The 27,970-nt window shown below is 57.0% G+C and overlaps 3 protein-coding genes across 13 annotated transcripts; all 3 read right to left on the reverse strand.

Moving 5' to 3' along the window:
- Positions 1–1,097: 1,097 nt before the first annotated feature.
- LOC133494925 (leucine-rich repeat LGI family member 2-like) lies at positions 1,098–4,935 on the reverse strand. Its single transcript, XM_061809221.1, has 8 exons — positions 4,634–4,935; positions 4,455–4,526; positions 4,140–4,211; positions 3,792–3,863; positions 3,643–3,714; positions 3,388–3,554; positions 3,150–3,314; positions 1,098–2,741 (listed from the first exon to the last, which is right to left on the reverse strand). Exons 1-8 carry the CDS (start codon positions 4,801–4,803, stop codon positions 1,924–1,926), a joined length of 1,608 nt encoding a protein of 535 aa, XP_061665205.1. The 5' UTR covers positions 4,804–4,935; the 3' UTR covers positions 1,098–1,923.
- Positions 4,936–5,717: 782 nt separating this feature from the next.
- sepsecs (Sep (O-phosphoserine) tRNA:Sec (selenocysteine) tRNA synthase) lies at positions 5,718–10,693 on the reverse strand. Of its 3 annotated transcripts, none has more exons than XM_061808948.1 (12): positions 10,419–10,693; positions 8,921–9,036; positions 8,701–8,855; positions 8,499–8,617; positions 8,282–8,440; positions 8,059–8,212; positions 7,878–7,980; positions 7,674–7,803; positions 7,505–7,596; positions 7,267–7,360; positions 7,096–7,186; positions 5,718–6,099 (listed from the first exon to the last, which is right to left on the reverse strand). In XM_061808948.1, exons 2-12 carry the CDS (start codon positions 9,032–9,034, stop codon positions 5,880–5,882), a joined length of 1,431 nt encoding a protein of 476 aa, XP_061664932.1. In that variant the 5' UTR covers positions 9,035–9,036; positions 10,419–10,693; the 3' UTR covers positions 5,718–5,879. The 3 variants fall into 3 exon arrangements, with proteins under 3 accessions (XP_061664932.1, XP_061664933.1, XP_061664934.1); XM_061808949.1 differs by lacking the exon at positions 10,419–10,693 and adding an exon at positions 9,814–9,965; XM_061808950.1 differs by lacking the exon at positions 10,419–10,693 and adding an exon at positions 9,197–9,732.
- A 1,031-nt stretch (positions 10,694–11,724) lies between these two features.
- Positions 11,725–27,841, reverse strand: LOC133494458 (sodium/potassium/calcium exchanger 2-like). 9 transcript variants are annotated; one of them, XM_061808330.1, is made up of 15 exons: positions 27,704–27,841; positions 25,182–25,340; positions 24,527–25,109; positions 23,118–23,846; positions 22,803–23,039; positions 18,689–18,727; positions 18,228–18,336; positions 17,027–17,041; positions 16,119–16,169; positions 14,992–15,090; positions 14,476–14,558; positions 13,521–13,655; positions 13,307–13,396; positions 13,071–13,237; positions 11,725–12,986 (listed from the first exon to the last, which is right to left on the reverse strand). In XM_061808330.1, exons 4-15 carry the CDS (start codon positions 23,664–23,666, stop codon positions 12,737–12,739), a joined length of 1,824 nt encoding a protein of 607 aa, XP_061664314.1. In that variant the 5' UTR covers positions 23,667–23,846; positions 24,527–25,109; positions 25,182–25,340; positions 27,704–27,841; the 3' UTR covers positions 11,725–12,736. The 9 variants fall into 9 exon arrangements, with proteins under 9 accessions (XP_061664314.1, XP_061664308.1, XP_061664307.1 ...); XM_061808324.1 differs by adding an exon at positions 27,324–27,585 and having other exon boundaries at positions 22,803–23,846; positions 27,704–27,825; XM_061808323.1 differs by having other exon boundaries at positions 22,803–23,829.
- Between the last annotated feature and the right edge of the window lie 129 nt (positions 27,842–27,970).

The raw sequence follows: 27,970 nt of genomic DNA on the forward strand, positions 1-27,970 counted from the left end.
CCTAAGTCGAGGTAGCACTGTCGCCATTTACTCCGACTCGTCGGTCGCCTGTCGTTGCAGGATGGGCGTCAAGATGCTGCAGTGTTTCGCTTTCTCCAGACGCCGCAAAGAGCGCCGCGACGGCCAAGGCTTCTCCTCGGCGGCAGGTGAGACGCAACCCACACAAAGCCGAGACGACGACCTTTGGCCGAAGCTGCCCCGCTTGCCGTCACTCCGAGGGGAGCAGAAAGCCCGCACGGCCTCCGGCGCCGGCCCGGGTCGGGGCTCCCGAATCTACTTCTCCTCCAAGGCCAGGTTGTCCTTCAGACACCAGCTGGACGGCAACGTCAACGCGGTGGACGCTACCGACTGAACGCCGGTCAGCGCGGGGTGGCCAGGAACGCCGGGACATTCGGAGCGTTTGCCGAGGACTTGCGGATCTCGCGTGGAGCGTCCTGGCAAGAGGCTAAAGTCACAGGGAGGAGTTAACCAGCCGTTTTTGGACACCTAAAATGAGTCACAGCAGCCTTGAGAAAAAGAAAAAAAAAAAAAGGCAATAAACTGATTCTTTTAACACAAGCATTGCATGAAAATGTCAACAGACGATGTGACAATGCTCACTGGCATATATTCTTAATCATCTGCAAAGAAAACGATGAACACGGCTTGTGTGTGTTTGCGCAGCTGATTTATACTGCCCCCCGGTGGCCACTTCCCCCGCCAGAAAGAGCCATCGGGGGATTGATCAGGATGCGCAAATTGTTTCAGTCGTCTCAGTCTATTTAGGTTCTCGCTCTCAAATAACGGAGGGACAGGACGGGACGGGACGGGACTTTTTCAGACTAAATACTGATGCTGGATTTGACTAAATGCCGCATGAGACGGGCAAGAAATAGTCTCCATTTTCTTCTCTTTTTAAAGCGTTCCTGTGACATAACTTTCAAGGCCATCCAATCGGGTCCACCTAATCCTAACCCTTCCTTTTGGACGACTTTCTTCCCACAGGCTCCCTACGAGACAAACTTAAGATATATTGTCAGCCTTTGGCCGGGGCCCAAACGTCACGTGACCCCTCTGAACCCAAACGCGTCGAGGAGTAAGAGTCGAGCCCCCCCCTCGCGACGTCGGCCTTTTATTGACGAGATGTCATGGTCAACTCAAGCAACGTTGGCAAATCCAGTTTGTGTTGTCTTTCCACGATGACGCGCAATGTCCACATCTTGAATCCGATGGCGAGTCCCGGACTTGGGCCTCAAGACGCTCGTTGGCGACGGCAGAACGCGGAGCGGGCGACGCCGCGGTTTAGTCATGGGCGCGCGTCCGTGACGACAGAGCAGGTTACGGTACAGTATTTACAAAGGTTTGGATCTCGTGCACACAGTTGGGGGGGGGGGGGGGGGCGACTCGGTTGGAGCACCGGCACCAAAAACAAGAACACGAGTACGAGTCGTAGTCCTCTGACAAACGGCTAACGCGGGTGTCGCCGATGTGGTTTCTCCGATCCAGACCGGCCGTCCGTTTTCCATCAATCCAACGTTCAGACGTTTTTTTTAAATTCAGTCCAGTTGTCTGGAAACATTTGAATTCAACTATCTTTGACATACAATGTGCAGTTCTCTTGCTACTAGTGTACATTTCGGCTTTTTCTTGAAGGCAGAGGGACTTTTTTTGTTGTGGGTTTTTTTTTTTTGGGGGGGGGGTACATAATTCTCAACTCAAAATTCCTATTTTTGCTCTTCAATAAGATGAACTATTTAATCAAATACTTAAAAGTTAAATGGTCATGTCGTTAGCTCGCATGAATGTCTGCAACTTAGGAGAAAGTTCATATTTTCATATCGTTTGAATTTGATACATTTGCCCCAGCCCCAAAACTCCTCTTCTCAACGGAGGTGAAAGTTTTCTGGAAACTTTGCGAGTTGGGCAGCGCCGGCCTGTCGCCCGTCAGCGGCTCAGGTCAACCAGGACGTGCTCCCAGACGTGCGTGTTGCCCTTGAAGCTGGACGTGAAGACAAAGTCCCGGCGGCCCGTGGACACGGCGGTGAAGGACCGCGGCGCCTGGATGTAGATCTCCTTGAAGCGCTCCGAGGTGCCCTGCTGCTCGTCCCACAGGAGGATCTGCGAGAAGGTGTAGTCGCTTCCCAGGGCCAGATAGTGGCGCTCTTTGAAGGAGAACGGCTGGAGGATCATGGCACCCCGCGAGGGGAGAGCCTGGATCTCCGAGAACCGTTTGCCACCCCAGCGCAGAACTTTGGAGTCTCCGATGTAGCGGGTCACGGCCAGGTAGAGCTCCGCCTTGATGCGGAAGTGCTTGACGGCAACGGCGTCCTCCGTGTCGGGGATCTCGCCCTGGAGCACAAACTTCCGGCTGCTCCGGCTCCACTGGTAGATGACGGGGACCTGCGAGCGGCTCGCCAAGACCAGGTGCGCTTTCCCATCCAAGTCCAAGAACTCGGCGTCCGTGTCGCGGTACCACTCGTGAAGGGACTGGTGGGAATAAAAGCCGCCGTCGTTCCACTTGTACAGGGTGGACAGGCCCGCTTTGGAGCTGTCGGCGATGACGAAGAAGCGCTCGGAGCCGATCTGGAACACCTCGATGTCGTTGGGCTTGGAGATCTTGGACACTTCGATGTCCTGGAATTGGGCGAACACGCTTTGGTCCTCGTCAAACTTGTAGATGTGCGAGCCGCCGAAGAGCTGAGCCACGATGATGAAGACCTGGTCCTCGATCACCGCCGATTTGCATCCCACGATGGACTGACCTGGGAAAAAAAAAAAAAAACGGACGGGCAGGCTCGAACGGATCCAATTGAACAGTCCGCCGTGGGTCACGGAGGTGACGGTCTACAGTTGCGTTCAGAGTCTTGGAGCTGATCTTTGGTGGGCAGAGTCTTTGCCACTTGTTTTTTTTTTTTTTTTTTTCCCCATCCGCCATATTTAGGGTTTTACTTTCTATTTTTGAAAAATTTGAAAAATCATTGCGGCGGAGCACCCTACGTCTTAAGCGGTCTTTTTTTTTTTTTTTTTAAATCATCCTGAAATAAGAGCCGCGTAAATATATGACCGCGCGCGCCATCTTCACGGTTCACAGAAACACGCGTATGATGAAAGTTGGCTTTCTTCACTTGCTCGCTGGCGTCGGGCCGTCGCGATCCGGAGGAAAAGCGTACCTGTGATGTTATCGTAAGTCCTGAAGTTCATTTCAATGTGGTCCCACTGGAGGACCATACAGGTCTCGGCGCCGGGAGCGGCGACGGCCACAAACACGTCGTCCTTGTAGCCGAACGTGTCGACCGACAGGGACTCGGTGGTCACGGTCTGATGAAGGACGAAATCTGCCAAAGGGAAATCTCACCGTCACTGGCGAGTCACGTGCCCGCCGACCGCTTCCGATCTTGCCGTTCTCACCGGTCGAGACGCAGTCGTTTTGCAGGCTCACGTCGTCGAGGCGCCGGTCCCGGACGTCCTCGGGTCCGGCGCAAGGCACGTCGGACACGGTGGCGTTGGTGCCCCTCAGCCACGTCATCAGCCACTTGGCTCGGCAGTCGCACTGGAAGGCGTTGCCTCGCAGGTCCCTGCGGACGATTGAAACCGAGTCACGTCACAGAGGCGGCTCGGGTGCCGCCGGCCGACAAAGGGTACGCGCGCGCCGGCAAAACGCACAGCTCGATCAGGGAGTCCAACTCGTCGAAGAGGTCCCGAGGCAGGGCCTCGATCCGGTTGTTCGCCAGCGACCTACGGCCGAGCCGGACAACCAAACGTCCGTCAAACCTTCGGAGCCGGCAAACAAAGGAAGCGGAGCCAAACCGTACAAGTGGCTGAGGTCTCGGAGTCCTCTGAAGGCGGATTTGGACACGCTCTCGATCTTGTTGTTCTCAATAAACCTGCGCAAGAGCGAAAACTGGGGTCAGTCCCCAGTTCAACTAATTTTGCCCCGAGCCCGGTGAACCGTCGGTGGCGTCGCACGACGGATTGCGACGCCGGCTGGTCTCCGCTTTTGCTTCAGAAAGCAGCATCGAGCCACGTTCTAAGAACAGTGAGGAAAACCACCCCCCCCGCGACAGAGCGGCCAGCAACCGTGACACTAAAATCTCCGTTTCAGAGCCCGAAAGGGTCTGCGCTACTCTTCATTGCAAACAGCTGGCTGACAAAGCACTTACAGGTATTCCAGATGCGGGAGGCCGGAGAACGCGTCGTCTCTTATGGTGCGCAGGGAATTGGAGTTCAGAAGCCTGCACGAAAAAAGTGGGGGGGGGGGGGGGAAGAAACACACATGAAGAGCTGAATTTGAAAAGCACGCCGCGGCCGCACAACTCTCAGCTCGGAAGCCGACCGACGAGTTCTTGCGTCGGAGCCTCGGAAAAGCTTGAAAATTGCAACAAAATCGGCCCGGCTTCGCTTTTCACGCACGAGCTCCAAAAGAATCTCAACTCAACGGCAGATGGAAGCACAGTTTTTGGTCACGGCGTTCTTACAGCAGCTGGAGTGAGGGCATGTGCGCAAACATGGCCTCTTTGACCTCGGGGAAAGTGCCGTTGACGATGCTCCTGCAAACAGAACAGATGACAGACCAGAGAGGTCATCGCGGGGCGAGCCCGGAACCGGAGGACGGACGCCCTCCGGATCAAAATCAAGGAGACCGCGGGCCACTTACAGAGAAATGACGTCGCCGGGTCCGATCTTGGGGACAGACGAGGAGCCCACGCAAACGATGGAATCCTTGGAGCAGCTGCACGTCGACGGGCAGCGGCCGAGCCTCTTGGCCGCGGCCCCGCCGCACAGGAGCACGCAAAGCGCGGCCCAAAAGGCACCGGGCGCTCGCATCGTCGTTTGCCGGGCTCGCGTGAGCGACTCTGCGCGCGCCCACCGACGGACTGGAACGCGCGGCGGGCGCACGTGTACCCGCCCTGCACCAGCGACGGCAGCGAATCAGCTTCGCGGCAACCCCCCCCCCCCCCTTCCCCATCCCCATCATTATTATGGATTCAAACAATCTGCACCGCGTTACGGAACAGCCCAAAACAGACTCTTGATTTTTTTTTTTTTACCCCCCCCCCCCAACACAGGAAAACATTCCAAGTTTTATTGAGGTCACGTAAAATTTTGCCTTCATTACCCCCCCCCCCACCCTGCGGAAAAAGAAAATGCACTGCAGCATTCTAAAAGACTGCGTCATCTACAATGGTGACTGACCCCCCCCCCCCCCCGTTGCGTCATTTGATGTCAGGCTGTGCCAAAGCAGCAGAAAACAGAGCAAGGCGAAGGAGGGGAAGGGGAGAGCTCCGGATGAGACTTCTCAGGTTCTTCGCAAAGAAGAACCTGCTCCAAAATCGCAAGGTTCCGCTCAAGTGGACCGGGATCCGGAAGCCGAGCGAGTCCTCCTTTCGGAGCCTCGGCGGCTTCTTCGCAAAGCGGGCCGAACGGGACCGCTTCGCTTGAGCGCGCAATCGGGTTCGGCAAACGAGCTAAAGTGTCGAGCGGGGAGCGGCGGAGAAATATAGCGCCACAGCGGCGTGGAGAGAATGTCCATGCAGACAAAATGGCCGCGGCAGCTTCAATCTTGTGACGGAAGAGGTGACGTCGCTCCTTTCTGTTCAAAAACGGTCAAACGCGCATCAAATTCAAAGCGTCACGATGACAGGCGGCCGTTTCCGCATTCCGTTTGAAAACAAAACAAACATCACAATCGACCGTGTGACCGAGCGAGGCTTGCGGAAACAAAGTAAAACAAATACACAGGAGTTCAACAAGGATCTATTCTCAGACCACTATTTTTCTTGTTCGACCCTGAACGCTACGAGCTCAGTGACGTGAGGATTTCCTTTCGGGCTCCACGTTTTCAAGTCTTTGGACGCTTTGGCAGCCTAAAAGTAGAACGTTCAATTTGCTGACATTTGGATTTAACTCAAAGGCGGAGAGCAACTTTGGCCCCCGTTTGCCTCCTTCCGCAGCGTCTTGAGGCACTTGTCCAGTCGTTTGACGCACAGCGCCACGTCCTCGCCGGTGATGCCCACGGCGGCCGCCGCGTTGAGGTACGGGCACGGGTAGGACTCCGAGTGCGACATGAACCCGCGAAAGGTGTGCCCGCCGATGGTCTGCTCCTTGTCCAGCGGGACCACCCTGCAAACAGTCAGAGGGCAAAGAGCGATTCCTGAATTGGGCATCCTGATGGCTTTTTCAGGGTCCCGCGAGCGCCCCAGCGAGGGGGCCGATCCGGAGGCGCCTCAATAGAACTGCGCCGGCGTTCTTCAGCCGACTGCGAGGGGAAGAACCTCGCCCGCTTCGTGAAAGACGTCCTCTGGCGTGACTCGCTCGGCCAGCTCTCATTTCGGCTACGCCGCAGGTGTCAAACTCAAGGCCCGGGGGCCAGATCCAGCCCGCCGCATGGTTTTACGTGGCCCGCGACGCCTAACCGAGAGTGTCAATTTCAATTCTTCTTGTCAAAATGTCAAATTGTCACGCATCAGAAACGATAAAGTCGAGATATTCCAAGCATTTTGTGTTCTCTGATTCCAAAAGTAGATTGTAAATACGATGAGACGATTGAAATATTTGTATCGCTTCGCGGTCATAACGGCCCGCTGAGGGAAACCGGAACCACAACGAGAAACAGCCCCCGGGTCTACGCAAAAGCAGCCGTTGTCATGTTTGGCGACACGCCGACGGCGTGACTGAGGCTCGGCCGAGCGCTCGCTTGAAGGTTTAGAAATGGCATCAACGTTTATTTCTTTTGGCCCGGCGGTTCCCAAACTGTGGCGACGCTGTGAATTTTAAACCGGGGCGGCTGAAACAATCCACGCCGCCGGTTTGAAAAACCACCGCTCGAACGCTTCTCGAACGACGTTAGCGTTCAGCGAGCAGACGTTCGTCCTTGACATCCAATTTCAAATTGCCACAAATACATTGCGGGAATTATCGTTCGCGATTGACATGAAGAAGCGGTCATGCGGTCGACAGCCCCAAATTCAACTTCCTTCGGTCTTGTGACCTACAAAAACGCCGAAAGTTGTCATTTGTCCAGTAAACTTCACGCGGGAGCGACGACCGCTTGATTTGTTCCATCAGATTTCTGCGGCCTCCGCCCCCCCCCCCAAAGCGTCGCTTGACGGTCCATACCTGGCTCCCGAAACCTGGCGCGTGAACAGCATGGCGCCGAGCCGAGTCACCGCATCGCCGCGGCGGGCCCCGAGGCCGTCCAGCGACACGGCTGCCGGAACCCAGGGAACAAAAACAAAGCTTCCTGTCTGGCGGGACGTGGCAGAGCGTGGATCTGGCGGGGGCGCTTACCGAGTGAAATGGGGTTGTGGGGGGTGTGAAGCAAGCGCTCGCCATGGGCGCAAGCCAGCTTCTTCAGTTCCTCAGTCAGGAGCGCAAAGACCTCCTGCCAACAGAGGCAATTGTTGACCCTTTGGAAAATCAGCCTCATAAGGTCCATCGAGGGTTTCGGTTCTCGGGGTCGACGAGAGACTTCTGTCGAGTCTTCATCTTCACGTTCGGCCTTCGCGAGGAGGAACCTCAATCTCACCTTCCTGTCCGCCAGGAGCTTCCTGTAGCCGTCGGCGCCCAGCGTCAGCAGGGTGACGAGGAGGTCCAGGGAAGGCGAGGCGGACGCTCGACCTGGACAAAAGGACAACGAAGGAGATCATAGCGCAACGCTCCGCTTCCAATTGCGGCCCAAGAGGAGCCCGACGGACCCGGGTACGTCCCGCTAATCTCCTCGACGAAGGCTCGGTCAAAGCCGGCGACGATGGCGCCCCCGACCGGAACCAGGAAGTTCTTATCCAAGCTCTGGACGAAGGCGTCCACGCGTCCCACGCGAGCCCCCTGGCAGACCGGAGCACAAGTCAAAAAGAAGAACGAAGACGCGCGCACCCCTGCCCCCCGCGCGTGGCACTAACTTCCTGGATCAGGTGCATGCACTTGGACGACTGCACGCCGTACGCGTTGTTGACGATGTGCGGGACGTCGTATTTCGCGCACAGGACCGCCAGCTCCTCCAGCCTCCACCGGAAAAGATTTTGCACGTCACGACGGCAGCGGAGGCGGTTTTTTTTTTTCCTTTGGTCAGAGGTGGCAAACCTGTCGGGCGCTCGCGGCGCAAAGCAGGACGTGGTGGAATGGACGCACAGGACGCTCTCGGCCCCCAGACGGCGGATTTGCCGCTCGACCGCTTCCACGTCCGTCCGCAGCTCGTCGCCCTCCGGCGCGTTTTCCACCACGACGGGGACGAAGCCTGCGGGCGAAGACGTTGAGGGCGCCCGAGGGCCCCGAGAAGCCCCCCCCCCGCGGCGCCCAACCTCACCCGCCGTGAGCATGGCTTTGAAACAGGACTTTTGGTCGACGCGCGGCCAGATGATGTAGCGGGCCTCGGGCCGCCGCTGGCGCAGGGTCAGGAAGCAGAGGGTCAGGCTCATGCCGGTCGCCATGGGAACCACAAAGCAGCTCTCGACGCTCCTCACACCTGTCGGCCGACGCGTGAGGAAGGACGGGGACGGCCGCCGCCGTGCAATTTCACTCACCGGCCATCTTGAGAACGTCCAGCGCGAGCGAGTTGGTCAGCTTGTTGAGCAGACTGGACCCGGCGGCTTTGGGCTGGACGGCCGCGACGTCGCCCGAGCGACCCAGGCCGTGGATCAACCTGCGGGTCGACGGCGGAGCGAAACCAGACGAGATGACACGAGACGAGATGAGCCGAGGCGCGGCGCGGCGGAGGAGGCCGACCTGTAATGTCGCCGGGCCACGATGGCGGACGCCACGCGGCCTTCCCGCTCGCCCACGCCGCAGTTGCCCAGGAAATTGTTGCTGTCCATGACGGCCAGCTCGTTCAGGAAGAGCTCCACGGTGGCCTCGCTCCACCCTTTCGCCGGACACTTCCCCTGGCGACGGAAGGCGTGAGTCGGCCCTCGGCTCGCTCCCCGACGACGGCGGCCGCGGGCCTCACCTGCTCCAGCAGCTGCCTGATGAGCAGCTCGTGGCCGCGGCGGGCTTGGCCGGCCCGCCGGACGTACGTCGCCGGCACCATCTTCTCGCTCAGGGCGAAGTTTTCGCTGTTCATCGCTGCACGACGTGTTGAGAGAAACACAGATATCGTCGTCTTGTTTTTCTTTTGGCCCGTCCCGTTCGGGCTTTTCACCGCATCTCTCGCGCGGTCCCGTGAAATCCGCTGAATTGCCCGTTCGACCTTTGCGCATCCATTTTCGTTGCCGCTTATCCTCACCGGGGTCACAGGAGCCTATCCCGTCTGTCAACGGGCATGGAGGCGGGCGGGCGGGGTACACCCTGAACGAGTCGCCAGCCAACCGCACAGTCGCACTCCCAGTCACACCTTGGGGCAATTTAGAGTGTCCAAGTCATGTTTTTGGGATGTGGGCGAAACTCCAAGCAGGCCGGGCCGGGATCTAACCCGGGTCTTCAGAACTGTGAGCCCGCCGTGCCACCCCCGGAAGTCATTTCCGAAGAAAAATCAACTTCCGCTTTGAGGTTGTCGAAGGCGCATTCAATGACCGCCAAGAAAACGGGACATCTGGATTCTCTGCTGACACATGGCAGCCTTCACGAGTACAGTAACGCTCGGCTTTTGCTTCGCTATTCTTTGCTGTCCACCAAAAAAAAAAAAAATAAAAAAATCAAATGACTTGGACGCCGCAACGAAGCCTGTCGCGCAGTACATTCGCACGTCCGTTCTAGAGACTTAAGTTCGGGCTGAGTTCGATTCCCAGAAGTTTTATTTGACGTTCACAGAAACGGCGACTTACGAGGAGGCTAAACGTCACAGAAGCTGGCCGAGACGATCGCGAATTTGAGGAGTGAGAGCAAATGCAAAGTGCGGATTACCTGCACGCGCGTCCGTCGACTCGACCGAGACAAAGGCGGAAGCGGCCGATCACGTGACCTGCCTGACTTAAAGGGCCAGCGTGCACCTGGTCTGCAACTTTCGAGCTGCGTTCTCAAACGTGCCACATACTTTGTTGTATTTATGGCGCGTGTCTCGGATGTGCGCCACGTTTAAAAAAAAAAAACAAAAGAAAAGAAAACATTTCTTCTTTGAATCACAAATTTTTGTTCCCAAAAGACGACGCGTCAGCCTGGCTGCGTTTGCTGCTTCGGGAAGAGAAAGATGGCAATTTGTTGGCATAGCAGGGCTTCCACCACCGCTACAGCTATGCCAACATCTTGCCTTCCTTCCCGGACCCACCTCCCAAGGTTTTGGGGATGCCGGCGGCACAAATCCAGATGTTGCTGGCGGCGGGTCAGTCACAACCGATGTGTATCGAACTACCCGTTTGCGATGTTTGACGCCTCGGAGCCACCGTCGCCGTCCCGCCTGAAAACGGACCTTCCAGAGGCGCTCCAACAGGTTGGACGGCGACGCACCCGACGAGGAGGACTGCCCGCAACCGGCCCAAAACTCACTTGACGTCCGCAAACGGGCGACTCACTTGCGCAGCCAGTCGGACTTGCTGAGGCACCCCGTGACGAGATCGCCGTCGTCGGTGACTCGCAGGATGATTCCAAAAGGGTCCAGACTCCAGACCGAAGAGCGGGGACTACACAAGTTTCTATTGGTCGACGCAGAAAAACTTGAAGTGAGCCACAAGGTTTTCGCTCAGGGGCAAATTGTTCGCCAGTGACGAGCGCGTGACCAATGCAGTCCTTTGGTCCACGTTCCTGACTTTTCCAACTCTGGCGACTCACTTCCTGTGGCGTCGACGTTGCCGCTCCCCAGAGGAAGCGCGTTAAGTGAACGGTCGCGGAAACGAGCTCGTGTTGGCTGTCGGTTGCCGCGACAACCGGCCGTCTCCCCCTCAGATTTAGGTCGGGACTCGGGCCGGCCTCGCTCGCCATTGGCGCCGGTGCCGGGGAATCCGCCGCAATCGTCGTCAGGATTCACGCGACTCAACGAGCCTCCGTCTTTGCGCCGTTGACATACGAGGTCAACCTCTCGTCCGAAGTCAGCTGCTGTGGGGTCACCCGGCTCTCGCCCGGCGGCGGCTGGTCAGCAGGGGGCGTCGGGGCGCCGCCCTTGCGGCCACCCCATGACGAGATCAAATATGTCCTTAAAATGCAAATTCTTTCAAATAATAGCTTGGATCTCGTTCGTGAGGAACAAAAGTGAGCGTGAGCGACCCAAGATCTGCTCTGGGGCGTGGAGTCCGCTTGGAAGCACGGGCCGGTCCGGATTGGGCCCACAAAGTCAAGTCTTCCATTTGCGGAATTGATTTTGATCTCCGGCTTGACCTCTCGTTGCACTGCAGCCATTTTTAAGCTCACGACAATTCGTCGCCGGTTCCGGAAGGCGCGACGAAGCCTCAGCCGGCACAAACACGGCGGCCCGCGCGAGCGACGTGTCGGGAGTGTCGCGAGAAACGGACCCGTTTGACCGCGTTGCTGGCTCGCCGCCACGCAGGCCCCAGAAATGTGGAGGCCGTGGGCGCGGGGCCCACCGGTCAGACCAAAGATGCTCCAATAAAAGCAATCAAAAACCGCAGAAACTTTCCGGACTAAACGACGCAGCGCGACCCTGGAGAAATTTGCAGTCGGAGTCGGAATTGATCATGCCCACTTTCGAGCACAAGAGGGCGTCGCGGGCCCGCTTTTGGCCACGCGCAGCAGGCTCGTGCTGTGCGCTATGAAAAACGTTGCTTCCATTTTAGCAACGGAACGCTAAAAACAGAAATGCAGAGGCGCCATTTCTACCCATTTTCACACCAGGTAAATAACGGCAGGGGGCTCGGAGGGGGAAATCTCCAGTCGAGTCGCATATCAGCTTTATTTGTTTCATCATATACTTTGTCTTTACACGGAGACAAATGCGTTGTACATAGATTATATGGTTAATTTGGGTCTGTCTATATGTACACATGAAATCCATATTACGCCGACACCGAGAAAATGGAGACATTTGCAGTGCAAAAGGCTTCCTCCGAGTCCATCGGAAGTCCTTCCGACGTCGACGCTTCGGGGACCCCGAGACGCGAGAGGGGGGCTGACGATTTTTTTTTTTTTTTTTTTGCGCTTCCAATACGTGAACAAACGTCGGCAGCGGCATTTGCTCAGCGCGGGAAGCGCCCTGAAATGAAAGGACAAAATTAGTCGTCGGTGAATGCAGAAAAGTCAAAAGAACTCGGGGAGATCCCGGGCGGGGGCGGGGGCAAGGGCGGGCGTATTGCTCTTGATTCTCACAGGGTGAGCTTCGGCGCTTCTGTGGTCGGCGACGCACCTTTGGGTGATGGAACGCGCCGGGGAGGTTGGACGGACGTTTTGGTGTCCGCCTGCTTTCAACGTGGAAGGCGAAGAAGATTCACGGGTGAGCGTCTTTTTTGTCGCTTTTCTTCCCGGACGCAGCCCAAAGCTCAATGAAATATTCTTTCCACGTCGTCATAATAGAGGCGCGGTCAGCCCGAGTGCTCGTGCTTTTACTTCCATCCAGTTCTTTATTTGTTTGGGGGGGTGTCGAGGGGTGCGAGCGTGTCGGCTTATCTACAATCAGAGGAGGCGGACTGTCCCGCTCCGGTACGTCTAAGGCTACTGCTAATTATTTCACGGAAAAGAAAATGGCGGCGCGGAATCGGGCGACGGCAAACGGCGTCTTGCGCCTTCTTCTTGCCGGTCCCGATGAGCCCAATCTGAGCGCACTACTGGCATGCATAAAAGGCTTCGACGTCCCCGCCGCTACTGAAATAACTGAAAATCGACACACTCTCGTCGACGCCGGCCGGGCTGAATTTGCCGCCGGAGGGGAGGGGGCGGGGGGGCCTCAGACCGACACGGGACAGATGAGCACGCGGTCCTCCAGCATGACGCTGACCACCAGGAAGACGAAGTAGAGCATGAACATGATGAAGCCCAGCAGCTTGCTCATGCGCCACTTGCAGGCGGCGATGGAGATGATGACGAAGAGGAGCATGAGGAAGAGCAGCACGATGGCGCAGAAGAGGCCGTTGGAGCTCACCGCCACCGGTTGCAGGCCGCTCAACAGGGACCACATCAGCCACGGGAACGGCAGTCTGCAACCACACCAAAACCTCGTCGGCATCTCGAGGAAAACGGCTTCGGCGGAGGCTCGCTTTCCGACGAGGCGGACGGCGTACCCGACGGTGATGTCAAAGATGTTGGAGCCGACGGAGCTGGACACGGCCATGTCGCCCAGGCCTTTGCGTGCCACGATCACGCTGGTGATCAGGTCGGGGATGGACGTTCCGGCCGCCAATATGGTCAGGCCCATGATCTCCTCTGTAATCCCGACGGTCTCCCCGACCTGCGAGTGACAAGGAGCAATTCAAAACTCGCGCGGCGAGGCACATGTGGGGTTGTACCCGAAACTCACCTGGTGAGCCCACCACACCATCAAGTAGGAGAAGGCTGCGATCCAGCAGATGGCACCCAGGAAGGTGAGGGGGAAGAATTTCTTTGACGACTGCGGAGGAGGAGGAGGAGGAGGAGGAGGAGAGGAAGGAGGAGGAGAGGAAGAAGACGACGACGACGACGGGTCAAACGGCGCGCCAGCGTGCACGCGACGGCAAAGGAACGGACGGGCCTACCGGTTTCCTGACGTCGGGCAGCGTCAACCAGAGCGGCAGGACGACGGGCATGATGAAGAGGTAGGTGAAGCGCTTGCGACCGGACTCGGGCCAGGACAGGCTCAGGGGCTGGTCGTCGTCCTCCTCGTCTTCGGCCTGAAAGCATCCGTCGTCAGCGGGGCGCTTTCCGTCCGACCGCGCTCTCCCTCGGCCTCCGTCTCGAAGCCGCGCGGCGGGAGGCTGTCGAGGCTCGGCGTCGGAGCCGCCCGCTCCCCGAATGCGGCGTACCGGGAGAGACGGGCTCCGCCCGCCCCGAGAGGTTCCGGCGGATACGGACGTTGTTTTTTTTTTTTTTTTCCAGCCAGACGGAAAAACGGCAGAAAAATGCAAAGAATCCTCACGAGAGAGCATTGAAAAAGGCAACTAAAGGATCATCGGCATCATCGCTCAAGGTGCGATTCCAGGAAGTTTGCAGTTGGACCTCAGCTCTCCCCTTCACTTCTGAACGCTTGCCAAAGGACGCTGAACAACGAGCGCGACGGGCAGGCGGAGGCGTGAGCGGCTCCCGCCTTCTTCCTGCGCCGAGCGCAAGTTGGGCGGCGCTCGGACGGCGGCCAACTTTGGCACGTTTTTGAGTCAAGGGAACTCGTTTTGCGTCGACGCTACGAAAGTGAGGAGGAATTGCAATTTTCCTCGCGATTTGCTTAAGCGGGCGTGGCCGGGCACCTGGAGCCGGAAGTCAACAACCGCAATTCCTTGGAAAAAAGCCCACGACAAAGTTTTGCAGCCCGTCTCCTTCTTTTTGTGACCCGTTGACGACCAGCAAATAAATACCAACGCAAGATTTCTTGGGTTTGGAACCGCTTGCTCGCAGATGCCACAAGATGGCGTCAGGGCAGACTAGACAACGCCAAGGCCTGACTCAAAGAAGCGATATTTTGATGACGTTCGAAATTTACGATTCCGCTCCGCTTACCGATTCGCCCTCCTGGCCGGCGGTGCCGTTCATGGGCGGGGTCACCTCCACTTGCACGCTGGAGCTGTTTGGCAGGTTCCGATCTGCGCGGGAAGGGGACACACGGAAAAGACTCCATGACGGAAAGGAACACGGGACCGCCCGTCACCGTCGTCTCCGCTGACAAACCCGGCCAATCAAAAGCTGGAATCGGCACGCTCCAGGCTTTCGGCGGACAACCCCGTCTGATGCTGAGCGAACAACAAAGAGGCTAACATGTTAATTCGGCGCCGTTAGCATAATTCGGCTTCACTTTGATTGCGGCGCACAAAGCTGCTCGTCTGCCGTCGCTTCGGAGGGACGAGCGCACCTACGCAAATTGCGCCGGCCGCAATCTACCGGGCACGGGCCCGCTCTCCGCCTTCCGCACCAAAGGGATTTAACTTCCCCGACGTACACAGTTGTTCAGTTCACGGCAGTTTTTGTTTTGTCTCGGCTCACTGAAGGTTGGGAAAAGGCCTGCCGCCCTTTTCCTACCTGAACGGCTGGCGACTCCGTTGGCCTTCTCGCTGTCCTCCACTTGACATTTCTTTTTGGCGATCTTGTGAAGAATGGAGGCTTTCTCTCGGAATTTCCCTGCAAAAACAACAGCCGGCGCGCTGGTTAAAACGGCCGAGCGAGCAGCCCGCCGCGGCGCCGACGACGCGTACGTCCGGGGCGTGGCGCTCGGCTCGCTCGAGTCTTTCTTTTCAGCGGTTAGCGGTAAGCTTCAGACAGGAGGCCACAAGTCATAACCCTCGTCGGCATCTGCCGCAAAGCCGGCGACTTGCGCCTCGGAGCCACCGGGCCTTTCCGCAATCGGCGCCGACGGGCGTGTGCGATTCCCCGACAACAAATTAGCTTTGCCTGGCCGCTAACGAAGCATCAAGCAAACGCCGGGGACACATTTGCCGCTTTGGAGCAAACCACCCAAACGGGTTAGTCGCCGACCGGGCCGGACGACGGGTCGATTTGGAAAAAAAAAAAGGACAAAACAAAAGCGGAAAGCGGTGACGCACGACGGCCAAATGAAAAATCGGACGTCGATGAAACGCCGTGACCTCGCCGTTTGCGTGAGCGGCGCGGCCCGGCGGAGTTCGCACGCACGGCACATTTTGCCGTGGCCGCGATCGTTCCCCTCAAGTGACGTAGGTTTAGCCTCTCTCGCCTCCCACGCGATGTCCAACTTTGCCAGAAGATCGGGAGCGCGGCGCTCGGCCGCTCGCAATCGATGGCTTTTTCATTTTGGGAGGGCACGGCTGATTTGGCAGCGCCCGAAACGTTGCCAATGTCAATACGCGCTCTGTGACCTTCCGGCAAAATCGTTGGGCGTCAGCGGCCTCAGTCTCATCTCCGCGGTCGCGCTCGCTCGCTGCCGAACTTGTTGTTCATCGTTCTGGTTGTTTGAGGAGATAAAACCTTTGAAAAGGTAAGGCGAGCATCTTCTTCTTTCCCTTTCGGCAAAACTGCCACGGCCGCCGCAGTTTGCCCCTTTGCGCTGAAATTGCAGAGAAGAAGCGCGAGCTGCGGCGGCGCGTCGCAAGCGTAACAAAGAGAAAGGAAGAAAGAAGGTGAAGTGCTCGTGGCGGAGGCGGAAAAGAGAAGGGAAAACGTTCAGGCCTTACCTTCCTCGGTCATTGAGTGATAATATTTTAGTTTCCCATAAGTCCCAAGCTCTACAAGGCCACAGCAAAGGACGAGGAGGAAGGGGAAGGGGAAGGGCAACGGACACACAGAGAAAAAAGGAAAAGCGTCAGCGCCGCTGCACACCCACAAAACGGCGACCGGCTGCGCACGTGACAGGTCCGAACGTCAACATGCAACAAAAACAAAGCTCGCACCATGAGCCCTCCTCTCCTCCTCGCAATTAGCCCGAAGCGAAACGGGCCGAGGGAATCGAACCGACGGTCGTCTCTGTCGGGTGACGTTGAAAACAACTGGAGGACAAACCCGCCGGAAAAGGGGACCGCTCTTCTGCGGGAGCCGTGCGGCGTTTCGTCGCCTCAAGATTGAAAGTCTGTCGAAGGTTAGCCACGAAAAAAAAAAAAAAAAAAAAAGAAAAGAATCTGGGAAGAGTTTCTTAACTCTGACTTTTTGGCTCAAAAAAAAAAAAAAAAAATACTCACAAGTGGTTTCCCCGAACAGGTGACAAAATAAAGGACACGCTTGACCCCACCCGCTCCCCCCAAGCAGAAAAAAACAAAAATAAGCCTTCCCTGTGGGTCAGTTCAATGGAAAACAACAACAACAACAACAACAGCCCATTTGAGGGCAAAGCTCTGTTCAAACAGCAAAAGGTGGGCGGACGCAGATCGGGCACACGCGCAAACACGGCCGAGGTCGTCGTTAATCCCTCGACGGAGAGGAGGGGCTCGGCGAGCAAAAACAAAATGATGCGGGCGGCCATGCACGAGGGAGAAGAGGAGGATGCTCGGTGCGAAAAGCGCTCATTGGGGTCAAAGAGCTGGAACGGGACACGGGCTTGCGCAAAACAAACAAAAACAACAACAAAAAAAAAAACACATCAACTCACCAGAGTCTGCAAATTCTGAGGCGGTAGAAGAGAGAAGCCAAAGACACAAACAGACACAAGATCAATTTCCTCGGAGCCCGAGCGGAACGTCACGTCGGGCTCGATCTCGCGTCACCCCGTTTCAAAAAAGGTCAAACTTTGGGGAAACGGGCGGCGCTCATCTCGCCGGAAGGGAGGACGGACGAGAACGCAACGTTCGTTCGGGCCTACGACAAGAGTTCCGATTCAGTGACTCCGATCGTCTCACCGCTTGATTTCAAAAAAACAAAACGAAAAAAAAAAAGCTTCTGTTGGCGAGGAAAAAGCAACACAATCGATCCGATTGGGAACAGGATTCAGATCACGTTTGTGTCAAAAAGAAGGCCGACCCGGTACTGGGCCAACAGCGGCCTCATTACTTGGTATCGCAGCCGTCCGTACTTTAGCTTGCAAAGATGTCCGCTACGTGTTGGCGCTGAACTGCGACCAATCACCTTACGTGTCGGAAATGAGCTGGTGATGTAAGAGAAAGCGCCGGCGGTCTCAAGACTGAAAATAAGCGCTGTCCGACGGCCCCAACAATATTCAGCTCAAACGTGAGCAAAGTCTGTTTCAAACGCTGAAGTCGAAACGCAACCTCACAATTCAGCCCCTGAGCTCCGCAGCGTCTATTTTGAGAAGTGTCCATGAAAAATAGATGCACGCTGCTACAACCCCCCACCCCCCCCCCGCCCCCCACCGCCAAGAGCGCGCATCTGCTCGACTCCCGCCAGGCGAGCCCAAACGGCTCGGAGATGACGCCAAACCTTTGGGGAAGCAAAGACGGCGGCCAGAGGTTTCCCTTTTCCTCTACGATCCGTTGACATTGGTTGCCACGCCACCGCCATCATCTGGAGCGTGACGGACGTCTCACCCGGGGAGGAGCGCCAAGATCTCGGACGCTTTGTTTTACAACGGTCGAGACAACGATGCCGATACTGCGGCGTATGAGTTGAGCCGAGCTAGTGGCCGCTTAAAAAAAAAAAAAAAAAAACAAAAGTCCATCTAATCTTTCGGGAGCCGACTCGTTTCCGTCCGGGACGCCGTCGCAGAATTGTGGAGTTTCAAAGCGTTCGGATCTAAGGTGGAAAAGCAAAAAGTCTGAAAGTCCTCGATTTTGTTTTGAGGGCTTGAGACGCCGCAGAAACGGGCCACCGCGCCGGCCTAAAATCGCCGCGCTCACCTTCGCTTAGCGGGTCCAAGGTGTGAATCATGAGCTGGAAAATGCTGTTCCTCATCAAGCTGTTGTGCAAGGAGGCCGAGCTGCCCCCCCGCTGGAGTCGAGGTCTGGCCTGCGAGGGGGGCAAGAGAGACACGGCGTGAAAAAGCCTCCCCTGTCCGACCCGGGCGCTTGATCTGCAGCGTGTGGATGCCGCTTCCCCTCCCGGTCGGTCCCAGCTGAGCCGCTTTTGCGTAAAACCCAAACGGGCGCCGTCGGAGGACAGCTCGACTTTCGGGAGTCCTCTGGCTGGCAGACGCCGGCGCGTCCCCTTCCCTTCCTCCAAACCGTGCGGGTGGATTTTCCACACCGCAGCGGTTTTGCACCAAAGGAAAGGAACCACCCGGGACCGGGACCTTGGACCGAGTTCACACAGAGGACGGCCGAGAGTCGCAAAAAAAATTTCAGCGAGACGGGACACCTACCGACAACTTGCCGTCGTCCTCGGGCGTCGCCGGACTCGCCTTCTCATCCCACACAAACAACGAGGACGTTCGGAAAGGAAGGGGAGACAAAGAGAAAGGGAGGGAAAAGAACAAGACAAAGACGTGAAGCGTGCCGCACGCCACCACAGAAAGACGTCACGTCACAGCGGACGGGCCGAGGAAAATTGCGCCTCATCCGGCCGTGCTGTGATCCAATTGCTTGCGTTGCCCCTTGTGGCCCGGAGTACTGTCTGATACATCTTCCAGTTCAAAGAAGAATCACTGGAAGGGACTCGTTTTGGAGAGGATCAAGAATATACGTCACCGTTCTCGTGAGCGTCGATGCCGAGCCTTTTGCATCGTGCGCGGCTTCTCCCGTTTCGAAGGGTTTCTCTCGAGTTTGACAGCAAACGTCAGCCGGGACCGAGTTCCTTCTGAAAACGCAAGCGCCGTCGACTTCAGCCCGGGAGAGGCCCGGCAACTTTTGAGAGCGGTCGTGCGACTCGGGCCCAGGAAACGCCTGACTCCCCCCCCCCCCGACGCCGGGGGGTGCGGCGGCTTCGTTTCCCCGCCTGACGCGCGGCGAGACGATCCTCCGTGCCCGCGAGTCACGCCGTTCTCAAAGGGTTGAAATGCCACGGACGTGAGTCGATGGCAGAAAATGGCGGCGAAAGCCAATTCAGAGATGAGACGCCGCCCGCCGGAGGGAGCTCGGGACAGGCGGTCAGCCAACGTTCAAGGTTCGGACAACTCATCGCAAAGGGGGGGATTTTAGTGGGTTTTGCCAAATTTGAAGAATTAGCATCAAGTATAAAGTCAGGAGGAGAAATTTGAGCTGCGGCGGCGGCGGCGTCTCCTTGCGTCGAAAATGACCACGCGACGGCAAAGCGCCACGCCGACCGGGACGACTTTTGCCGGCCTCCGAGATTCGGCTCCTGGCTTATTCAGTCCCCGCCCGTCCGTTGTGAATTTGCACAAGTCAAGAAGCCGCCCACTTGCTCATTAGTAACCCCTTCATTTTTTTTTTTTTTGCCCTAACAAGCAGAACTAATTACAGAAGCTGCCAGCGTGGCTGATTTCCCACAAGGCAGCGCTTCACCGGCTCAAATTGCTTTCGCTCAGCCGCCCAATCCGGAAGCGGCGGCGCAGCAGTTTTGCTTTTTAAAAAAGGCGAACGCGGCTTTTCAATCACCGGTGGACGCCATCCGTCGGCCGCAATCGACCGGCGAGCGAGGCCGCATCCTCTTTTAAGCCTCCGTGTTGGAAATGCTTCCACGTCGCACGCAGCGAGCGTGACCTTGGGAGCCATTTAAGCTTCCCGTCAGCCGGTTGGGGGACAAGTGGGAGGTGGGGTGGGGTGGGGGGGGGGGCATACAAAACGCAGAGGGTCCCGGGTGTCGTTTCACGGGAGCGGCGAGATAACCGTCCCGTTGGCCTCAGCGAGCGGTGCGGATACGGCGCCGTTATCTAATTCGACCTCGCGTACGGAAATAGCTCGGGATCGATAGAGCTCTCAGTTTCTTGCGTCGCCATCATCAGACTCTGCCTCCCAGGAACACACAAAAAAAAAAAAAATGAGCCGACGTGGGCAGGATGCGGCCCGAGGTTTTCAAGAACGCTCAATCGTGACACGTTTGGACCTCGATTTGACTTTCAAGCTCCGGAAGAGCAAAAAGTGCCGCTTGCCTTGTCAGCGGTGCTTGAATGGAGACAAACAATCGCCTGTGGCCTCGCAACAAGCTCCACTTTCAATTTCTTCCAATTCAAAACACCCGCCCAGGGGCCCGGCAGCTTTATTCGCCCGGAATCCAGAAGCGGGCCGCACGATGGCCGCGCGCACGACGATCATTTGTTTTTCAAACGGCACGCCGTGACGTTTAACTCCTTTTGAATGTACTCCAATATGCTAATGGCCGTGAGATGACACAATAAGCACCTGGGATGCAAACCAGGGCGCCGCTCGCCGCGACGAGCGACCGACGCGGCCCCCGACGACAACGCCGGTGTCGCAGCTGCACCGGATGATAGAACTTGGGACTCTTTTGTTGTCCCGCTGAGATCAAACTCAAACAAACAGCTCTTCTATTTTTAAAGTCAGGCACAAACTGGCTCACACGTGAAGAGAAACAAAATAACAGCAGAAAATCTGCGACGCTCGAGCAGGTCTCCGCAAACGGGACTTGCGCGGAATCCTGTTCGCGAGGCCAAAGATCCCCTCGTGGCGTCACTCCAAGTCACTTCTTCCGCTAATCGTAAAAAAGGTCATTGTGCACTCTGCGTGGATACAGTCGACGAGGAACAATCACTTATTTGTCGCAAAATAAACCCATCTCAGGGCACTTGGGTGAAATTGCGCCACCGTAGGCGACGGGCCGCCGCGTCGGAGTCGCCGACGCGGCCTAACCCGACAAATTACGGCCGTGCGATTGTCAGATTTGGCGTAGCGCCGGACGTGACGACGCCAACGGGGAAGGAAGCGCCGGCGGTCGACTTTGTGAGCGATCTTTGAGGCGCCATCCCGATGAAAAATCTGGCCTTAGCATACGCTATTTATAGCCCGCTAATGCAGCGGCGAGCAGAGGTCGTAACCCCTCCGTGTCAGCGGGAACAACATCTGTCTCCCTCTGACGACGGAGGAACCTTAACCGGCTTCCCGGCCTAGTTTGCGTCAAAGTCCCAAATTCGCCCACGAATGACGGGGAGGAGGAGGAGGAGATGGGGGGGGGGGGGGGGTCGCCCGTCACGTGACCTCATTTGTCCGTTGGTCGAATGTTTGGGCAAGCGGCAATTGCGCCTCGCGAGAAGACGCCGTCCACCAAGCGCTCGTTCAGTAAACGAAAGGCAGCAGTCGAGTCGGGACGAACAGATCGGGAAAGACGGCCTTCCCGCGTCGGTGCCGCCCGAATCGCATCGCGTCGCGCGCTACGATTCTGCTACACGACTTTGCTCCTTTTCCCTGGTTTTGAAAGCAGAACGACGACTTGAAAACTCCCAGCAGCTTCCAAGCTCGACGAGCGCTTGAACAGTCTGCAGTTTCCAAATGAAGTTCTCGTCCTGCTGGGGTGGGGTTGGGGGTTCGGCTGAGTCCGCCTGACAAACGAGTTCCCCTTCTGACCTTGTTAATGAAGCTAACCAATACAAAAGTAAAGAAGAATAAAGCCGATTGTAATTCTAGAAGAGAAAAAACAAGCAACTAAACTATTTGGTCAAAGAAAATGCACAGATCCAAACGGTGAACCAACTCGAAGCCCACTCATGAGCCGAACCTTCGCGTCGATCTCGTCTCATTCGGCCCTCGCCACGTTGATTTTCTTCATTTCTCTGGCCCGGCAAACGGCTTCTCGACATACATTTCCATGTCATTCGGGACGAATTTGGGGTATTTTCCACGACTTCCGATTAGGGATTCAATTTGAAGGATCCGGGCCCCGCCCGCCCGCGAGGCTTCCCTCCCACATCCCCGGAACATCCGAGCTCAGGACGGACGGAGGAATGCTTCACGCGACGAGGCCGCTCGCCTTTTCCTCCTCATTCCTGCCCCAACTGCGACGAGAGAGGCGCCGCGCCACACCTCGAGCCCGACTGGCGTTGCGACGCATCACGGGAAGGTCACGAGCGAGAAGCTGTCCCTCCTCTGTCGAAGTCCAAATGTCAGACCGTTGGAAGATGGACGCTCCTGCCTTTGCCACCCCGACTGCTGCCTGGAAGTCCAAAGCCAAGCCCCTACAGCGTCGCCGTGCCCCACTCGGGCAGCTCAAGGTCAGCCGGCTTCCCCCCGGCACGCTCGCTTCCCGCCTCGCCCGTCGAAGGCACAAATCCAACGCGAACGGCGCCGCGATGGCAGCAAACCAAGGCCGACCTCCCGTCACAAAGAATGCGAAATCGGCACGCCGGCCCCACTGACGGGACGACCCCCGGTGAAGTCGCCGCGGTTGCGTGGACTCGAGGTCCTGCGAACTTCCGGCGGGATGGGTCGTTCGGGGGCGCGCACACCATTTGGGGGTTTGAGCCCCGGTTTTCACGACTCCGCAAGCCGACGGGCCAAAACCAACCGTCTGTTTTAGTCTCGGTCAACAGGATCTTTCCAAACGCCGGTTTCGGGAAGGCCACTCACCTTGGGTTGCACCTCCACCTCCACCACCCGGTTCTTGTTCATGCAGTTCTTGACGAAGCCCTCCACAGTCCCGTTGAACTTCATGAAGACGACGTAGGCGGCGTACCCCGACAGCAGCGTGACGCTTTCCCACACGGAGATGATGTTGTCGAGGAAGAAGACGATGAGCAGGACGAGGTCCAGGATGTAGAAGGAGACGTCGCGGAAGAGCGGCCACCACGTCAGGTTGAGGATCTCCTTGGAGAAGATGGCGCACATGCCGATGACAAAGAGGATGTTGAAGACGGCCGAGCCCACGATGGTGCCGATGCCCACGTTGCTGTGCGAGATGAAGACGCCGATGATGGACGTGAAGAGCTCGGGGGCCGAGCCGCCCGCCGCCATGAAGGTGGCGCCGGCCACGTCGTCCGAGATGGTCAGCTTCTCGGTGATGACCGTGAGCGCCGGGACGAAGAACTCGTCGCACACGATGGCCAAGGCGATGAACATGTAGATCATGCCGAACATGTGGAGGACCACGGCGCCCCGGCGCCTCTCCTGGAGGCCGAACAGGTCCGGCGGGTACGCCCCTTGGCTTTCGTTGCCATCCGCGCCGGATTTCATGGCGACCGGCTCGTCCGCTTCTTCCTGCTGCCGGCTGAAGAGCAGAATCCGGCGGGGCGCGGGCTGCCAACGGCTCTCCCGGGGGGCCGCCCGATCGGCCGAAGCCGCCGGGTTCCACGTCAGGGCGCACACGGAGAGAGCGCTCGCCGCCAGCAGGCTCGCCGCCAAGCCCAAGATCCGCACGGGCCGAAGTTTTCTCCGCAGACGCCGGCGAGCCCTGCGCTCGCAGGCCGCCGCCGCCGCCACGCGCGGCGGACCCATCGCTGCGCGCTTCTGGGGCGCCCCGGCTCGAGAGGACGCGGGGAAAGTCGGGCGGGTTTCACCGGGGATGGTCGGACATGGTCTGGACCGCAAACGTGTTAAAAAGACTGCTGGCGCTTTCCTGGATCCGGCTTGCCGAAAGTCGTCTTCATAGTAGCCTTGGCTGGGAAAGAAAAACAGCTGAAGAAGAAAGTCACATTGAGAACGGACGGCACCAGATTTGCACATCGGTGTCACTTCAGGGCCACGCGATGCTCCAAAGCATTCAACAACGGGAAAACGGAAGGAATTTGGAACTCGTAGCTCCGGACGCTGTACTTTTCGTCTCGTCTCGGCTCGGGAACAAAATGCGCCTTCGTGGGGGCCCCCCCCCCCCCCGCGAGCACGAATTGCGTACCAATCCAGATCGATCGGACCACGACGGCAGGAGACCGACACCGACTGTACTTGCGTTTTCCGACAGGACGCGTGACAGAAAAACAACATTTTGGGTCTCCCGCGGCTGCCGAGACAAACGCCGACAATTGTCGTCTGGCTCATCGAAAAGTCCGTGTCGTACTCAACACGCGATTCGCGGCAGTCGGACAGATAACGAGGCGGCCGGCGGGGGACGGGCGTCCGAACGGCGACGACGCCGCTGGAAACAGCCGATCACGCTCACGGTTGCCCTTCCTTTATTTTGACGGGGTCGCAAGCCCAGCTGCCCTTCGCCGACGCGGACGCCCTCTTAGCTGTGTGAGAGGGGGGTGGGGGTGGGGGGGTGGGGGGGACGGGAACAAAAAAACAACAAAAAAAAAAAACAAGCCGACGTCTGCGCATCGTGACGCGCGGCGTGGCGGACACGCAAAGTCGAGTCTTACCTCGCGCTCCCGCAGGCGGCCGGCGGCGGGTGGCAAACGCGCAGTCCGGTGCCCTCCGGCTCACGTTCGGCACCAAAATGTCAACGGGCTCGGCTGCGGCGACGGACAGAGGAGGAGGAGCTTTTGACAGGGGAGGGGGAGGAGCGGGCGGGTGGCGGGGGAGGGAAAAAAAAAAAAAAAAAACGCACGCGCCTCCTCTCTGCCTTCACGGTCTGGGCTCAGCGGCGGCATCCGTCCGGCTCGGATGAGAGCGCAAAAAAAAAAAAAAAAAAAAAACTTGGCTGATGCGGCCGAGCGATGCGCTTAGCTGGGGCCGACCGTGTCATCTGGATGAATCGAGTCAGGTGAAAAGACCCCCCCCCCCCCCCCCCATCAGGTTCAAGCTGCCGCAGGGAAGGCGCTTCTGGTGGTGATGTTGCATGTTACCATGGTTACAGAGCCAAGAACGCTCTGCCACCGTTTCTCTTTCTTGCCTGGCGTCCCGCACAAAGAGGTGGGGCCGCGTCGGGCCAAGGTCATTTCAAGGTTACGTGCGAGAGATGGCGGGGGGGGGTGTTAACCTCCACTCTTCAGCAGCCCCTCCCTGCAACGTCAATGAGAAGTCAACAAATACAGCAAAAACGTACGGGCCGCATTTTGTCGTATTTGAAGCGACCTGCATGTTGGAGGTCAAGGAAGGAAGGTCACGGAGGTCACGAAGGGAAAAATCCAGTCAAGGCCACGCCGACATTTTGTAATCTGCGTCCCGGCGACTGGAGGTGATGACAGCAAAAACTTGAGCGCGAGATCGTCTCCCTTTGATGTGCAAGCCTTCCTGAAACGAGAAAAAAAAAAAAAACAAAACATTGCACGTTGTGTTGCCGACGCCGGTAAAAAAAAAAAAAGACAAAAAAAAAAATTGTTCACACGTTCATGGGAGAAAAATGAATCGGAAAAATTTGTCGACCGCAAGGGAGCGTCGCGTCTGCTTTGGGTGCAAATTCCACAACGGAACGACGACGCTTGACGTTCAAACTTGAGGCCGGGCTGCGTAATCGAAATCCCGATTGACGGGCCCTTGTTGATTGACCTTTGCCCTCCCTCTAACCACACGGGAAGCGCGTTGACGGCTGTGGCCTTCGGGTCTCTTCATTGAACCCCCCCCCCCCCCCCCCGATTTGGCTCCCTTTCCAGAATAAAAGTGTTGACCGGTCACCAGATCGCGAAGGATTGGACGGGACGAGGCCGACGCTTGTTTTGCTTTGACCCAAAAAAAAAAAAAAAAAAAAAAAGGGAGAAATTTCCACCACGCCGGGCCGGGCCCTCCCCTCCCCTCGCTGGGGGCCGGGGGCCAAATCCGAGCCTTTGTTCTCTACATAGTTGTATGGATTTGTCAGCATTGGGGCGGTGGCACGGTGGGGGTGGGGGCAGATACTGCCATGATAAACAAGCAAGCAAGTTTTTCCAGCCAACGGGGGGGGGGGGGGACAATTGACCTCGATGAGTTATTGAGCTAGCGTGATTGTTAAACAAAAAAAAAAAAAAAATCAATAACATGCCGCGCTTCCCCCACAGACTCAAAGCCGGAAGCGCCTCAGCGGAGGGTCGGGCCCGAAACCCGCTGCCAGCGCCCAGGTCAGAGACGGTCAGCAAAACTTAAGGCCGAGCGCGGGATTGGGGGTGCCGAGTGAATGCAAATCGCTTGCAGAATTTCAAGAAAAAGTTTGCTTTGGTGGCGCCGGCGCAGTGAAGAAATTGATCGTCCTGCGGCAGCTTTGATGGCTGCGCTCGTCGGACTGCAGCCGACGAAAGAATCACTTCACGGGACAGAACAGGTTCTGCGGCCACCGGGAGGGCCGATCGGACGGTACCCAAGCCAGGAGGTTGGAGCGCGACGCCAGGGAAGAGGAAGGTGTTGACACAAGAGCGTTCGCGCGAGTAGTTAGTTGGTCGGTTGAGTTCAAGTTCTAGTCAGCTGGTCCGGTTTGGGTACTTTTACTCGATACGAGACGGAACACGCTGGGGCAAAATGGTTTTCGCCCCAAAGTCCAACACGGGAGCGGGGATTGGATTCTAACAGCGGCAGATTTGCAAAAAAAGGGAGCAGCGGGTTCCGGGGTGGGGGCGCTCGAGGTGACCCCGCGCTTCGCCAATCAGCGACGACACCCCCTAAAAAATATTCACGAGTAAATGAGAAGACAAAAGCCGAGGACGCCGCTTTTTCAAATGAATTCACTGGACAAAATCCGGCCTGCAGATGTTCTTCGTTTTTTGTTTTGTTTTGTTGTTTTGTTCTATATGATGCGCGGCCTGAATCCAAATCTTCTCAAGAAAAGAAGGTTAATCCCACCCTGCCCCCGCAACGTGGATCTAATCCCAGCGGTCCCTTACACAGGGCGGTGTCAAACTCAAGGCCCAGGGGCAATGATCAGCCCAGCACAAAATTCCTTGAAAGCAAAATTAGCCCACTTGACGGTTCTGCCCGACAAATTCATTTACTTGTCAAAATGACACACGCGCAATGATCAATTGTGGATCAGCGACAAGGTGATTGATGATTTTCACGGTCGTCACGGTCCTCTGCGATGCCAACTTCGACGGCCCAGATCGTGGCGCAGATCAGACTCCACAGCACCACCTCCGAGGCGGTGGCGTCCCCTTGTGGCTCCGTCGAGCAACGACCACGCACGCGGTACTCGACTGGACGGAATTCGACCGGCAGCGGCCCACTCTGCAAGCATCTCATGCAAACTTTTGGCTCGGGTTCCGAGCGGCCCATTTCAGACGAAACGGAAGCCGAGAGCGGCGAGGACAATACCTTCCTTCCGGGGGAGGCCAAAACACCTGCCAGGTGGAACGCCTTCCTGCTTTGAATTATTCCCCCCCCCCCCCCAAAAAAAAAAAAAAAAAAAATGGCACCCTAATCTCAGTTGAAGTCTGGAGGGGAAGCTCAAAGGAAGGCAGACCCGAACCCAAACGTCATGAAATACTGGACCGCGAAAAGAAGCCACCACGGCAGCCCTCCGCTTGGCCGGTTTTTCCTTCCTTCCTGAGCCTGCCTCAGTCCTGTGCAAGTGGACCTGAAAAACGCAAACTAAGTCACGGACTTCCGCGCAAATTCTGCTCCTGATTGGTGGAATTGGTCGGGAAGGGAAGAACTTTTGAGCTCGGAGGTTTCGTGCACACTTTGTGACTCACCCAATTCGGGAAGACGCTGCCGGGACCGCTTTGGCGCGTTCCCGGTCCCGGTCCCGGTCCCGGTCTTGTCCAGGACGTCGTCGTCGTATTCTTTGTCGCAGCAGAAATTTGCCGGAATCTTTTGGGCTTTTCAAAGTAAAATGATCATCGTAAAAATGAAAAAAAAAAAAAAAAAATCATCATGGGACACGTTGGTGACACAAACTATCTAAAAAAAAAAAAAAAAACTTTGTTGCAAAGATCATCCAAATAGTAATTCAACTTTAA

The sequence above is a fragment of the Syngnathoides biaculeatus genome, chromosome 21 (assembly GCF_019802595.1).
Source record: "Syngnathoides biaculeatus isolate LvHL_M chromosome 21, ASM1980259v1, whole genome shotgun sequence".
Classification (NCBI taxonomy): domain Eukaryota; kingdom Metazoa; phylum Chordata; class Actinopteri; order Syngnathiformes; family Syngnathidae; genus Syngnathoides; species Syngnathoides biaculeatus.